The following is a 13177-nucleotide window of genomic DNA, read 5'->3' as shown; positions in this document are numbered from 1 at the left end:
CTACAGCTTCCTTTATCCCTTTTTGGGGTTGTGTAGAAGGGAAGTATGAGGAAGAAGAGGATTAAGAGATCATAGCTTTCTTTTAGCTCTAGAATTCAACGATCACTCAGAATACTAAACTTTTTCTATATTGGTATTGTCATCTATGAGAGGATTTATGATAGGGCTGACTGTGCAATCAAATCTGGTTCTGGAGGTGAGGGGATTAGAGACATGTTTTTTCTTTCTGTTTAGTGTCCTATATTTGCTTTGGAGCCTAGAAACCAAGTTGATTGATAGTTTGGCAACAAATAGATAAAAATTAAGGTAATTTGTCTTCTCTGCTTTTGATTAGAAAATGGTGGCACCTAGGAATATGAACTATAGATCCTCAATGTTAAAATAAAAAGGTACTTTTCTCTTTTTCTTCCATTCCTACTCTATCCTTTATTTCTTCTCATGGCCACAAATAACAACAACAACAAAAGTATCAACCAAAATCTAAAACAAAAGTAACAGAATTGATGACTAATGTGAATCCCAAGAAAGGTAGGGCAATCTAAAGGATAGGATGAAAAATCTGGATTTAATTTTTGCTTTGAACTTTTAATAGCCTGTATCACTTAGTCTGTTTTCAGCCTCATGTTCCTCATCTGGAAAATAGGGATAATAATACAGATATATAATGAAAAAATAGATATAAAATGCTTCCCAAACTTTACTATGCTGTACAAATGTCTAACACTGTTATTGACTTGAACCATTACAAAATGACTTAAAAGCACAATGAAAAGTACTTTTGCAAGAAAAAATTATTTAGGAATATCAAATTAAAGAGGGGAAAAAAGGATTTAAAAAATTCTAGTGGCAGATACAAGTGTTACAGAGGTTGAGTTGAGGTGGTTTTTTTTTTAAGGTTAGAGATTTGGAAGACGTTAGAGATAAAGGTACATAAAAACTCAACTGCCCTCCAGAGTTACACTTGAATGATGTTATTAATCCTGTCACTTCACTGGTCTATATATAGTACAATGTATTTTCTTACTGCTCTCACCTTGAAATTTTTAGGAGTCAGACAGAAAATGATGTAATCTTGAAGTTTGAAGACATAAATTTAGTAGCGTGAGGGAGAGGAGGTCACAAATATTAAGTACCTACTATGTGTCAGGCACTGTGCTAAGAGCTTTACAAATATTCTCATAAAGAATATGAGAAAAGATGATTTTAAGAATTTTAAAAAGACTTTTGATTGTATGCCACACGAACAGCAATAAATTAGTAGGATGAAAATTAAACTATACCACTGCTATCAATGTAGATTCTAAGTTGTAATCAAGTTAAATGATTTGTTGTTATTTAATCATGTCTAGACTCTGTAACCCATATGGGGTTTTCTTGGCAAAATAATGGAGTGCTTCGCCATTTACTTCTCCAGTCAATTACAGTAATCAGAAATTAAATGATTTGCCCAGGGTCACAGAGCTAGTGAGTATTCAAGGCTGGATTTGAACTCAGGCTTTCCTGACTGCAAGCCGAGCACACTATCCATTGAGCCATAAAGCTGGCTTAATGTCAACTGAATGAAGTCCTGAAATCCTGTATTTTTAAAAAAATAATAAATAATATATAATTTTAATGACAAATTTATATTAAATAAATTAATAATTTATGATTTTAATTACAAATTATTTAGTGCCTCACAGTAGCATGGAGATTAAATACTCTGTGTTCTCAAAGGCCATGTCAGCCTTTTGGTTCAACCTACTCACTTTGCAAACTGAGAAATAATTAAGCACAGACAAAAAAAATCTGGAAGTTTATGAAATATGAATATATCTGCCATTAAAACTTTTTTTTCTCCAAAAGATAAGTTACAAAAATGGCCAGATCTAACCATTTACATTCAACACTGATTAAACCCCAGTGGGTTAGCTTTCACAATTCAAAACCTAAGAGGAATATGGAAAATATGGAGCCCATTCTAAGATATCAACAAAATTGTCTAAGTATGGTAAATGAGAACTGGGATAGGGATTGGATCCGTGATTTCATTGCCATCAGGAACTCCTGGACAAGATGAATCTCCTTTTTCCAATGCTTGCCTAAAGCTTTTCTGAAACTATTCTATTGTTTTATTCTTGAAGAGGACTATGATATCAGGGAGGTAATGCCATGACATGCAAGTGAATTAGATTTGGGGAGGGAGGGCTGTGCAACGTCACCTGCCTCACTTTCCCCTACAGAGTCATTTGGGTCCAGTGGCCAGAGGACTAGAGATGGCTATGCAACAATAAGAAAAGGGTGAATGTTAAGACAAGGAAAATAGCATTCATAGGGAATATTCTCCAAGAGGATCTTCAAAGCTTCCAGAGAAATTCATGACTCCATCTAGAAAAATTATTTTTCAGACAGAAGCTGGAATTCTAGAAAGGGGAACTTCAAAGTCTTATCACCAAGATGGATGTTCTAAAGAGAAGCATTTAAGGACCATTCATTCAACTGGTTTAATTGGTGGCTAAGGACATAAGAGTGGTACTATTAGATCAAAGTTATATTTTAAAAAGTTAGAAGTGTAGCAGAATTGTAAAAATATCAATACCACATATTAATCAACAAAAAGCATTTATTAAGTACCTATTATGGGCCAGGCACTGTAGTAAAATGTCAGAGAGCACCATCTAGAGAGAGAATTACTCATAATTCCAATAGACTTGGGATAGATAATGCCATCAGCATTCAGAAAGAGAACTACAGAAAATGAATACAAATTGAAGCATAATATTTTCTTTTTTCCAAATTATTTAATTTTCATTTATTCCTGGTTAAAAAGCACAAACTTCTGTACATACTTTCAGGCTTCTCAGTGAGTTTTAAACCTTTTTAATATTGCTTTTGCAGATTCGTGTATTTAATACTTGTTTTGCCAGGGGTTAACTCCCATTAGGCCAGCTTTACTACAATGAAACGGAGCTCACTAATGAAAAGGGAGTAATTTCAGAAGAGAACACATTATAGTTAAGGAAGCATCAGTATTTTCACCTTTTTTCCCCCCTCTTGTGTTTTTCCCTCAGTCTGATTTTTCTTGCACAACATGATAAATAGGGAAATACGTTTATAAGGACTGCACGTATTTAACCTATATCAGATTGCTTGTTGTCTGAGAGAAGAGGGATATAAGGGAAGGAAGGAGAAAATTTTGGAACACAAAGTCCTACAAAGATGAATGTTGAAAACTATGTATGTTTGGAAAAATTAAATATTATTGAAAAAAGAAAAGAATTCAAACTTAAAAAAAAACCAAACCCAAACCTTGCAGGTGGAGAATTTATACATTTATCCAACTTTACCAGTAGAAGCATTGGTGAAATGCATGCTATCAGATCTTATATATGAACAGAACAAATAGAGAGAAAAATCAATTTGGGATTTTCATGAAAAAGGTTCAAAGAAAATAAATGGCACCTGAATTCCTATGATTTTTCCTTTCTCCCTGACAGCAATCAAGAAAATTCCAAAAACTTGAGAAACTGGGCAGAAATTATTTTGAGGAAAAATTTCCTCAGTCCCCAAAGAGAATAGGACATAGTTACCACTACCTACAAATTTTTCAGCACACATCTCATTAAGGAAAAATTAAGGGCTGAAGAAGACTCTCTGCAATGATTACATCCAGATTTCAGATATAGTAACTGAAATTTTTGTGGCGCTTTGAAGTATACAAAGGGCTTTTCTTAAAATTATCTAGTAAAATGGGTAAGATAAGTATTTGTTCCATTTTATAGATAAAGCACTTGAGGCTTGTGCAGGTTAACTCATCCACATAGGCAGAGTCACTGTCTTCTCCATGTTTCCAGTCTCCTATTCTGCTGAAGGAAGAATGGAGAGAAACTAGCTGAGAGCAGCTGTGACATGTGAAGAAATTCCATGGGTACACTTTACATTTGTCAATCCAGCCACAAAGTCTGCCTTCATTGTCATGGATAACGTGGTTGTTCTTTCATTCAGTGTTGTCTTCTACATAATACTTCATCCTTTCCAACAGGAAACATTTCTGGTATAACAAAGAAATCACATATAAATAGCTTTTCTCCATGATAGTTTTCTGCAGATGGCTGTCACATATGGGAGTGGTTCTCAAATTTGAATCTACATTGACCTTTTTCTCGAACTGCAATCCCACATCTCAAACTGTCCAGTTGTTGTTCAGTCCAGCTCTTTGTGGACTCCATTTGGGATTTTCTTAGAAAGGATTCTGGAAATGTAAAGATACTTACAAATGTAAAAGACAAAAATCATCTTTAGATCTCTTTCTAGTCTTATAAGATGCTATTGTAACGTTTCAAAACTTGTTCAGTTATGTCTGATTTTATGACCTAATTAGGATATTTTCTCTGTTTCTCTCTCACAAAGATCCTGGAGTAGTTCGCCATTTCATTTTACAGATGAGGAAACTGAGATGAACAGGATTAAGTGACTTGCCCAGGGTCACTAACCAGGGTTAGCTAGAAAGTGTCTAAAGCCAGACTTGGACTCAGGAAAATGTCTTTATGACTCTAGGCCCTGATCCTCTACGCACTCTAGTATTTAGCTACCCCTTACCCCCAGGTGCCTAGATATGTGCATTATTGATTCAAGCTCAACAGGACCAAAAAAGAATTTATCCTTTACCCCAAGAAGTATTGGCCACCTCTGGAGCCCACCCCTCTTAAGTAGACACATAAGAAGCCAACAAATTCCCTAATAAAAAGAACAATCTATCTTTTGAGTATGGTGGAGTGGTTATAGACTTGGCTGAAGGGTGAGGAAAAATTGAGTTCTAGGACAATCTGAGATGAATAGAAATTCTGTAAAGCAGCAAGTGAATTTTTGTTTTTGTGTCCCCAATCAAAAGACATAGACCCTGGGGGAAAATGATGATACAAACATCCTTCTTGCTATTTGTTGTTGAGTTGTTTTATTTGACTCTCCGTGACTTCATTTGGGGTTTTCTTGGCAAAGATACTGGAATGGTTAGCCATTTCTTTCTCCAGCTCATTTTACAGATGAGGAAACTGAGGCAAACAGTTTGAGTGACTTATCCAGGGTCACACAGCTAATAAGTGTCTAAGGCTGGATTTGAACTCACAAATCCAATTCACTTGCAAGTTAAGGCATCACCCTCCTGGTGTCATTGCTCCTCTTGGAGAATGAAGGAAGAACAAGAAAGAATCTTCTTAATTTTAAGGCCTATGCCCTCTATGCACTGTGCCAGCTATCTGTCCTTTCTACTATGTTAGACCACCTCAATTCTGTCTGAATCTTTGATGAGAAAACCAGCATCAAAACAAACAATTATTCTATTAGGATGTTTTGAAAAAGAAAGCATTAACAATATAATAGAAAAAATGGTGGGTGGTAGTATTCTTAGTCTGAAAGCTTTAATCTTAAGAAAAATAAGATTGATTTGCCCTAACTGCTCTGCAACCATAGTAATTAGATTTAAAAAAATGTTCACTAATGACCTTTTGCTCAGTTAGTGGAAGATTTGTCATTCTTTCATCAGAAATACTAATTATATGTTGTAAAGGTGGATGTGAAGAGCTTTCACTGGGCAGGAAGGTGGGATAAACAGTGGGCTTTAGAAATGGGAGGATCAAGTTGGAAGTGGGAATAGGAAGAGGATACAAAAAAGTAGCTGTGGACTAAGAATTCAAGGAAAGATGTTTGAAAAGTGAGATTTTTCACACTGTAGGGTAAATATATACTGCAAAGGAAGGTGGTAGTGTTGCGGGTGTAGCCCCTTTAAAATTCCTTGTCTGATCTACCTTTGATACAAGATCTGGTCAAACTAGTTTGGGCTTGTATCCAGCCCCCCCACCGAATCTGAATTGACTTGGATAAAGCCCGCCAAAAAATCTGGCCTTCAAGGAATTAACCTGAGCTCCGCCCATATGGCTTCTTCAAGCAGATAAAAAGAGCAAAGCTGGAATCATCAGGGGTCAAAGATTTGAAAGATGCCAGCCAAGATGCTTGCATCAGAGATTCTCTGTCCCCGCCGCTTTTAGCATAAATCTTCCTCTATCTAATGCCTTTTACTAACCAGACCTCAACCTTGCTTCCAAACCCTGCAATAAACATCTTTTACCCATCTAGGTTTTCGGGCCTGTAAATTCATTTACAGGGGACTTTCACCGCCACTAGACCTGATTTAACTTTGTATCCTTGCGCCGAATCCTAAGGGGGTTGCAGGGGAGCTCCATGTGACTCCCTGTACCCCGAATCCTGCCACTAAACCATAATTAATCCTATTGAGGTTTATACCTCATTATTAGGTATTTATCTCATCATGTTACCTCATGATTTGGTTCATTTATCTCATCATTTTTGAGGTTCCATTTATCTCATCAGTAGTATGGAATGAAAGCTGGATGCGAAGTCAGTAATTCTCTGTAACCTCCGGCAAGTAACTGAACTTCTGTGGTCCAGTATCTTTAATTGTAATATGAAGAGTAGAATCAGAAGACATGTAAGGTTTCTTCCTGCTCTAAATCTTTAATGATCTTTTAGACCCATCACTTGTACAGAGCCACAGACAATGGGGAAACTCTCAGAGACGTATAAGACCCTTCATCCCAGAGGGAATGTGCTAATGATGTCTGGTTTGACTCTCACATCCTCTTGGGGTGTCTCGGCCTTCCTGAGAAGTGGAGGAGGGAGCGGGATATGACCACCTGTGTTCTACTTGAAGCAGGAATACTTACAGTAAGAGAGGCAATTACATATCAATAGCAGGGTGCTTATAGTTAGCAGCACTAGCAGGTGATGTAATGGTACTTATAGTTAGCATTTGCTCAGTGTGTTGTAGTGATGTAATTGTACTAAGGTATTTAGGGGCTGAGAGGACTAGAAATAAATGGACTCCATTTCTGACCATTCCATATGGGTCCCTGCTTCATCACTCCACTAAGACCAAGGACTCAGGCTGGTCCCAAGATCCTTCAGAGAGCTAGTCCAGACAGTATATTTTGTATCCCAGCATGGGGGCTCTAGAAAGCACACTTAAATCCCTATTTTTGTGAACTCAAGAGAATGTCAAAAAGGTCTTAAATACCCTGTTTGTATAAAAAAAACAAAACTGTACATTATTTCCCCCCCAGAGATCGGGGTGAGATTTTATTTCTCTGAGAACATGTTTAACCATTCTTTTTAGTGCATTTTAAACCAAAAGTAATTGTCTTTTTTATATAGGTTGATTTATCTATGTAAGTAATGCACAGAATTAATATTTGTTATTTGTAGTGTCTTTTGAAGTTTGAGGGACATTTTACATGCATTATTTCACTTTAATCTTACATCTTCATAAGTTAGGCTGGACACGTATTATTTCCCTCCATTGCACAGATGTGGAACCTGAAGGTAAAAGAGGTTAAAAGATTTGCTAAGAATCACATAGTTTGTAAATATCAGAAACAGGATTTAAACTCAAGGTTTACTGGCTTCAAATACAACACTATATCCTTTATTCTACATCATCTATCAAATGCCTTTAGACCTTAGAGACAGGTATATACCAGAGAAGCTAAAATCCTAAACAGTCAAGAACTCAGTAAGCTATGTTCCTTCCTGGTTGTTTGGTCAGACATTTTTAGTTGTGTTCAGATCTCTGTGACCTCCTTGGCGGTTTTCTTGGCAAAGACACTAGAGTGGTTTGCTATTTCCTTCTTTAGTTCGTTTTACAGATGTGGAAACTGAGGCAAATTGAACTATATAACTTACCCAGGGTCACACAACTGAATTTGAACTCGGGTCTTCCTGATGACAGGCCTAGCACTCTATCCACTGGACCACTTAGCTGACTCATGTTCCTTCTAGTTGTTTTAAAGTGATAACTAAATGACCATGGTATATAAGCAACAAACTATGAAGACAGAGTGTACTTTAATAGAGCATAGTGTTGTAATCAAATATCATTTACAACAAAGTTAATCAGACACATATTTAATGAAATGCATAATTTTGTGCTGTATAATAATTAGGAACAGATGGTAGGCCATTCACCCAAATGACTCTTAATAAGTCATTTACTAATTACTGTGTTTCAAACAATCAAACTAAGAATTTTGAGGGTCAACTTGAGGGATAGGGGTAGGGAAATCAAGATGAGTGAGGATTCCTCTGAAAACACTCTATATAGGGGAGCCCAAGACTCTTTCTTTTATATCAGATAGTGATACATACCTGGGGTGTGTGTGTCAGCTTCCTGGTGACAGTTGTATCTACCCCCACAAGAGCCAAGACAGCAAAGGCAAGTACCTGAAAATTGTAGTTTGTCCATTATTCTCCAAGAGGACCATGACATCAGAGATGTGATGCCATGACATGCAAGTGATTTGGATTTAAAGGACAGTTGTGCAAGGTCACCTGCCTCATTTTCCCCTCCAGAGACTCAGGGGTCCAGTGGCCAGATGTAGATCAAGATGATTGGAGATGGCTCCAGATGCAGTGAGAGACCTTAGCCTTTTTAAGTTAAGGTTTTCAACAGGTCTCAGTTTGACTAAGGCAATACCCATTCAGTAACTAAAGCTAGGTAGCAATTGAGGCAAAGAATCTCCTTTTACTTACTCAAAAAAAAAAAAAAAAAAAAAAAAAAGTCGTTAAGGGTTCAATATCAATGTGGCAGATCTCCAGGTGAAGTAATCCAGGGATCTGTCCTTGGTCCTGTGCTGTTTAATATTTGGATGATGTCATAGATATTATGACTATCTGCAGAGGACACAAAACTACTAACACATTGGATGGCAGAAATAGATGGGAGCTTTCTGGTAAACCTAATAAGATAAAATTCAACTAGAACAAAGGTAAAAATCTTGCACTTAGGTTTAAAAAAGAAAATCAGCTACACAAGTATAAGATGAAAGAAGGCATGGATAAACTAGAAAATGTTCTGAAAAAAATCTGGGGGGTTTGAAAGGAAGCACTGTGTAAGTTCTGTGAGTCAACTGTGTTAGGGGGCAGTCAAAAAAGTTAATGTGATTTTGCGCTGTATTGAGAGATATTTTCAGAAATTTTTTGTCATTTAGCCATTTAAGTTGTGTCTGATTCTCCATGACTCCATTTTGGAGTTTTCTGGACAGAGATACTGGAGTAGTTTGCCATTTCCTTCTCCAGCTTATTTTATAGATGAGAAACTGAGGCAACACAGTTAAGTGAGTGTTTTGAGGCTGGATTTGAAATCCCAAAGATGAATTTTTTCTGATTCCAAGCCTAGTGCTCTATCCACTGTGCCACCTAACTGTCCCACCTTCCAGGAAAATGGTAGGTAAGATAGTCCCATTGTACTGCTTTAGATTTCATCTGTAGTATTTTGTTTAGTTATGATATACTGTTTATGAAGAACATTAATGTCCACAGGAGGGCAATTAGATTAATGAAGGGCCTTGAATCTATGACATATAAGAATCAGGTGAAAAACATGTTTAGAGAAGATTCACAAAGTACAAGATAACTGTCTTTAAATATTTGAAGGGCTATAATGTGGGGGAGTGATAAGGTTTGATTTCAAAGTATGGAATCAGTGGTACTGGATACTACCCAATGTACTAGTGGGTAGAAATTGCAAATAGGCCAATTTAGACTTGATAATTATCAGGAAAAATTTCCTAACATTGAAATGTCCAAAAGTGGAATAAGTTATTTCAGAAAAGAGATTCCTCTTTGGAAGTTTCCATGCAGAGGAGTGAAGAATATGTGGTAGTTGTGTGTATGGATTGGACAAGATGGTCTCTATAGTCTCATTCAACTCTCAATTCTTGTGATTCTGGGACGGCCCTTTCTTCTTGTATAAGAAACTGGCAAACTTCATTGAAGGGCAAAGATCAGTAGAAGTAGCTTGGACTTCAAGTACAGATAGAAAGCTGGTGAAAGACTCAAAAAGAGAGAAAAGGCCAATTTCTTTCTAAGAGATTTGGTAATTTTAGGGGCCACAAAGCTTCTTTTAGGCATTATGAAAAGGAGAATAAACCAAATGGTTATCATTTAAGAATTCTTCGCATTTTAGTCTGAAAATCCACTAGAGATTCATTTGGATCAACAAATCATTCTCCTCAGAGGGTAGTAGCCATTTCTTATTCATACCTTAGCATAAATTAGTCTTAAACAACTTGTTTTCCCTCATAACAATCAAAGATGTTGACATTTAAGGTAAGGGGTAAAGGTGAGAGAGAAATATACTTCTGGACCACAGAAACACTAGAAGAGAGGCCATGAGTATACAGGAAACTATAATATGAAAAATGGTAGGCAAACAGAAGGCAGGATAAGGGCACCTTGTGCATGAGGGTTGGGGAAGGCAAAGGAAAAAAGATACTAGATACAGGAGGCAGGATGAGGACAGCTGGGAAGGAGGCAAAAAGGAGCTGGGAAAAAAACTCAGAAAGGGAGGCAAAAAAGGAGGCACAAAGGGGAACAGGAAGGCTGATGGAAAAAGAATAGGGCATAGAAAGAGAAGCTAAAAAAGGGGAATACAGGATTGTGCTTAGCCCACAAAAGATGTGCTCATGGTATTTTCTGATCTGCCCAGCCAAGCATTAATGTAACTTAAAGGGATCCATATGCTTCTCTGCCTTTCCTCTGACTATTGGCCTACAACTTGTTCCCTTGTTTTTTCTGATCATACTACTTCCAACCTTTCTAACACATACTACTTCAGACTCTTTGTTTTCAAAGTATTCTCCGAATCCTGTCTCAAGATCACTCAAAAGTCCTTTCTCCTATGATGTTTGAAATAGATAAGGCAGGGGATATATGTAAGCAGCAAAAAAGCCTGTGGCTCTGGCCATGGAAGAAGAGGTATAGGAGTCTGTAAAGAAACATATGGGATCAGAGATTTAAAGACATCTTTCAATCCCTTAATTTTTACAGAAGAGGAAACTCAGGCCCCAAATGATTAAATGACTTATCCAATAATAAATTATATGGATAATAAGTGGCAGAATTTATACCTAGGTCTTCTGACTCTAAATTCAACATAGTATGCACAGTGGTTAGTATCTACCTATGTGACCAAGAATCTCCTTTTCAAATTTCTTATTTTATTTTTTTATTTAGGCACTAGGAGCCTTCTTCTCCTTAATTTTTACAGAAGAGGAAACTCAGGCCCCAAATGATTAAATGACTTATCCAATAATAAATTATATGGATAATAAGTGGCAGAATTTATACCTAGGTCTTCTGACTCTAAATTCAACATAGTATGCACAGTGGTTAGTATCTACCTATGTGACCAAGAATCTCCTTTTCAAATTTCTTATTTTATTTTTTTATTTAGGCACTAGGAGATAGGAAGTTTTTACTCTGAAAATGTAAACATCACTATTCATTTTCTTAATAGGAGTTAAAGAACATTTAAGCTCCCATCTGAGGAAGACAAAGCATTAGGATAGCTTTTGCAGAAGTTAATGATTAAAGAAAAAGCATGATGGAATACATCTTAACTACAGTTACTAATTAAGCCAACATCAGTGAGAAAAGTAATTTAAACAGAAAAATAAAATGGTCTACTAATCGACATCCCTATAACATTCAAACCATACTTGCATAAAACTGAACAATTACAATGATGTTTCAAGTACATTTTAAATATTTTTTTAACAACACAATGATTTAACATGTATAATTTTATATCTTTTATTGAGATGTATGTCACCCATTTGGTCCCTGACAAAGAAACTCTATGACTTTTTTTGAGGGGTGAAGAATTTAACAGAAATAACTCTACTCGGAGTTGAAGGGAAGGATGTAATGAAATCTGTTTGCTGTGTTAGCTGTCTCCAGATTGGGCTGTAATTACACCACATAAGGAAGAAAGGTAGCTGAGTCTCAATCTAGATCGTTTATGTAAACTCAGCCTTCTTGTCAACGATGTTCTCATATTGCATGCATGCAAACCACAAAAACCATCTCCTATGAACAAAACAGAGACCGTGTCAAGTTGCTGGTTGTGATATTCATTATATTCTTTCTGTAATTGGATGTCTGTGGTTCAAGATTTCAAATTCAACATGGCGAGGTTAAACAAAATCCCCCCAACAAACTCCTTGGTTGTACGATTAAACCACGGAAAATTTGTACAAATAAAAGAGTATTCCTCAATCCCAAGTATTACAAATTTATATATTTCATTTGAAAGACAATACTATTACCAATCAAGGAAAAAGAATGCATCAGTGTAAGAGAAGATGACTTTGATCAAGGAGAAAAAGTTTGGTTCTCTGAAATGGTGGTTAAAAATGTAATCTTCAGGAGAGAGAGAGAGAGAGAGAGAGAGAGAGAGAGAGAGAGAGAGAGAGAGAGAGAGAGAGAGAGAGAGAGAGAGAGAATGAGAGAGAGAGAGAGAGAGAGAGAGAGAGAGAGAGAGAGAGAGAGAGAGAGAGAGAGAGAGAGAGAGAGAGAGAGAGAGAGGGGAAGAAGGGAGAGGAAACGAGAGGGAAGAGACAATTCTTTCTTCTATATAACTGAGGTGAACATCAGATAGCACTTAGAACTTTCCTGCCTATGACACCTGACGAATTTTCTCAGTACATTTAGCAAATATTAAAAACATGAGGCGCAGGGTATTTTCATATTTAAGTATATAAAACCAGAGGAGACATAATTGCCAGGAGACAGGAAAGGGGCTTCCCTTCCCCAGGACAAATTGGAACAGTAATTCTTGACTTCGCACACTCCTATTGCGGCTGCTCAGGAAGGGCTGCTCGGCCCAGCCGCCCGCCTGCCCCCTCTGTCCTTTTTAGCTCAGGGAAACCACAGGCCCTCACCCTGGCGCCATCCCTGGCTCGGTCCAATCAATACGGACTTATTTCCTGTCCATTTGCTGAGGTCACAGAAGCGAAGCTCATTAATTATTTCTGCCCGAGCAGCCTCGAGTGTGCTGCTGGCACGCTGGGGGAAAGCCGTGTGACCTTTTTTCCTCCTCCTTCTCCTAATTCTGTCTGTAGCAGCTCCAAAAAGCAGCTGAAGCTCATTCAGTTATGTGGTAAATGAAAAAAAATTAAACCATTGACACATTTAGATGGTTCACAGCGGAGACCTCTCCCCCATCTTCCCTGTTATTTTCAGCCGATGAACAATGGTCTCTTTTTAAATTCTGTGTCAAGGAAACCTGGTGACAGCGTACACAATGTTTTCTAAAGCGGATCTGGCCTCAGAGGGAGGGAAAGCA

At 37.2% G+C, this 13177-nt stretch overlaps 1 protein-coding gene across 1 annotated transcript in view; it reads right to left on the bottom strand.

Moving 5' to 3' along the window:
- Positions 1–2760: 2760 nt before the first annotated feature.
- PDSS2 (decaprenyl diphosphate synthase subunit 2) overlaps positions 2761–13177 on the bottom strand; it is a 323326-nt gene continuing 312909 nt past the window's right edge. The window contains 1 exon segment of the mRNA XM_074310163.1: positions 2761–13176. Within this exon segment, the coding sequence (XP_074166264.1) occupies positions 13108–13176 (69 nt within the window). The 3' untranslated portion in view covers positions 2761–13107.

This window comes from Sminthopsis crassicaudata, chromosome 4 (assembly GCF_048593235.1).
Source record: "Sminthopsis crassicaudata isolate SCR6 chromosome 4, ASM4859323v1, whole genome shotgun sequence".
Taxonomy (NCBI): Eukaryota; Metazoa; Chordata; class Mammalia; order Dasyuromorphia; family Dasyuridae; genus Sminthopsis; species Sminthopsis crassicaudata.
This window is presented reverse-complemented; position numbering and strand designations above follow the sequence as displayed.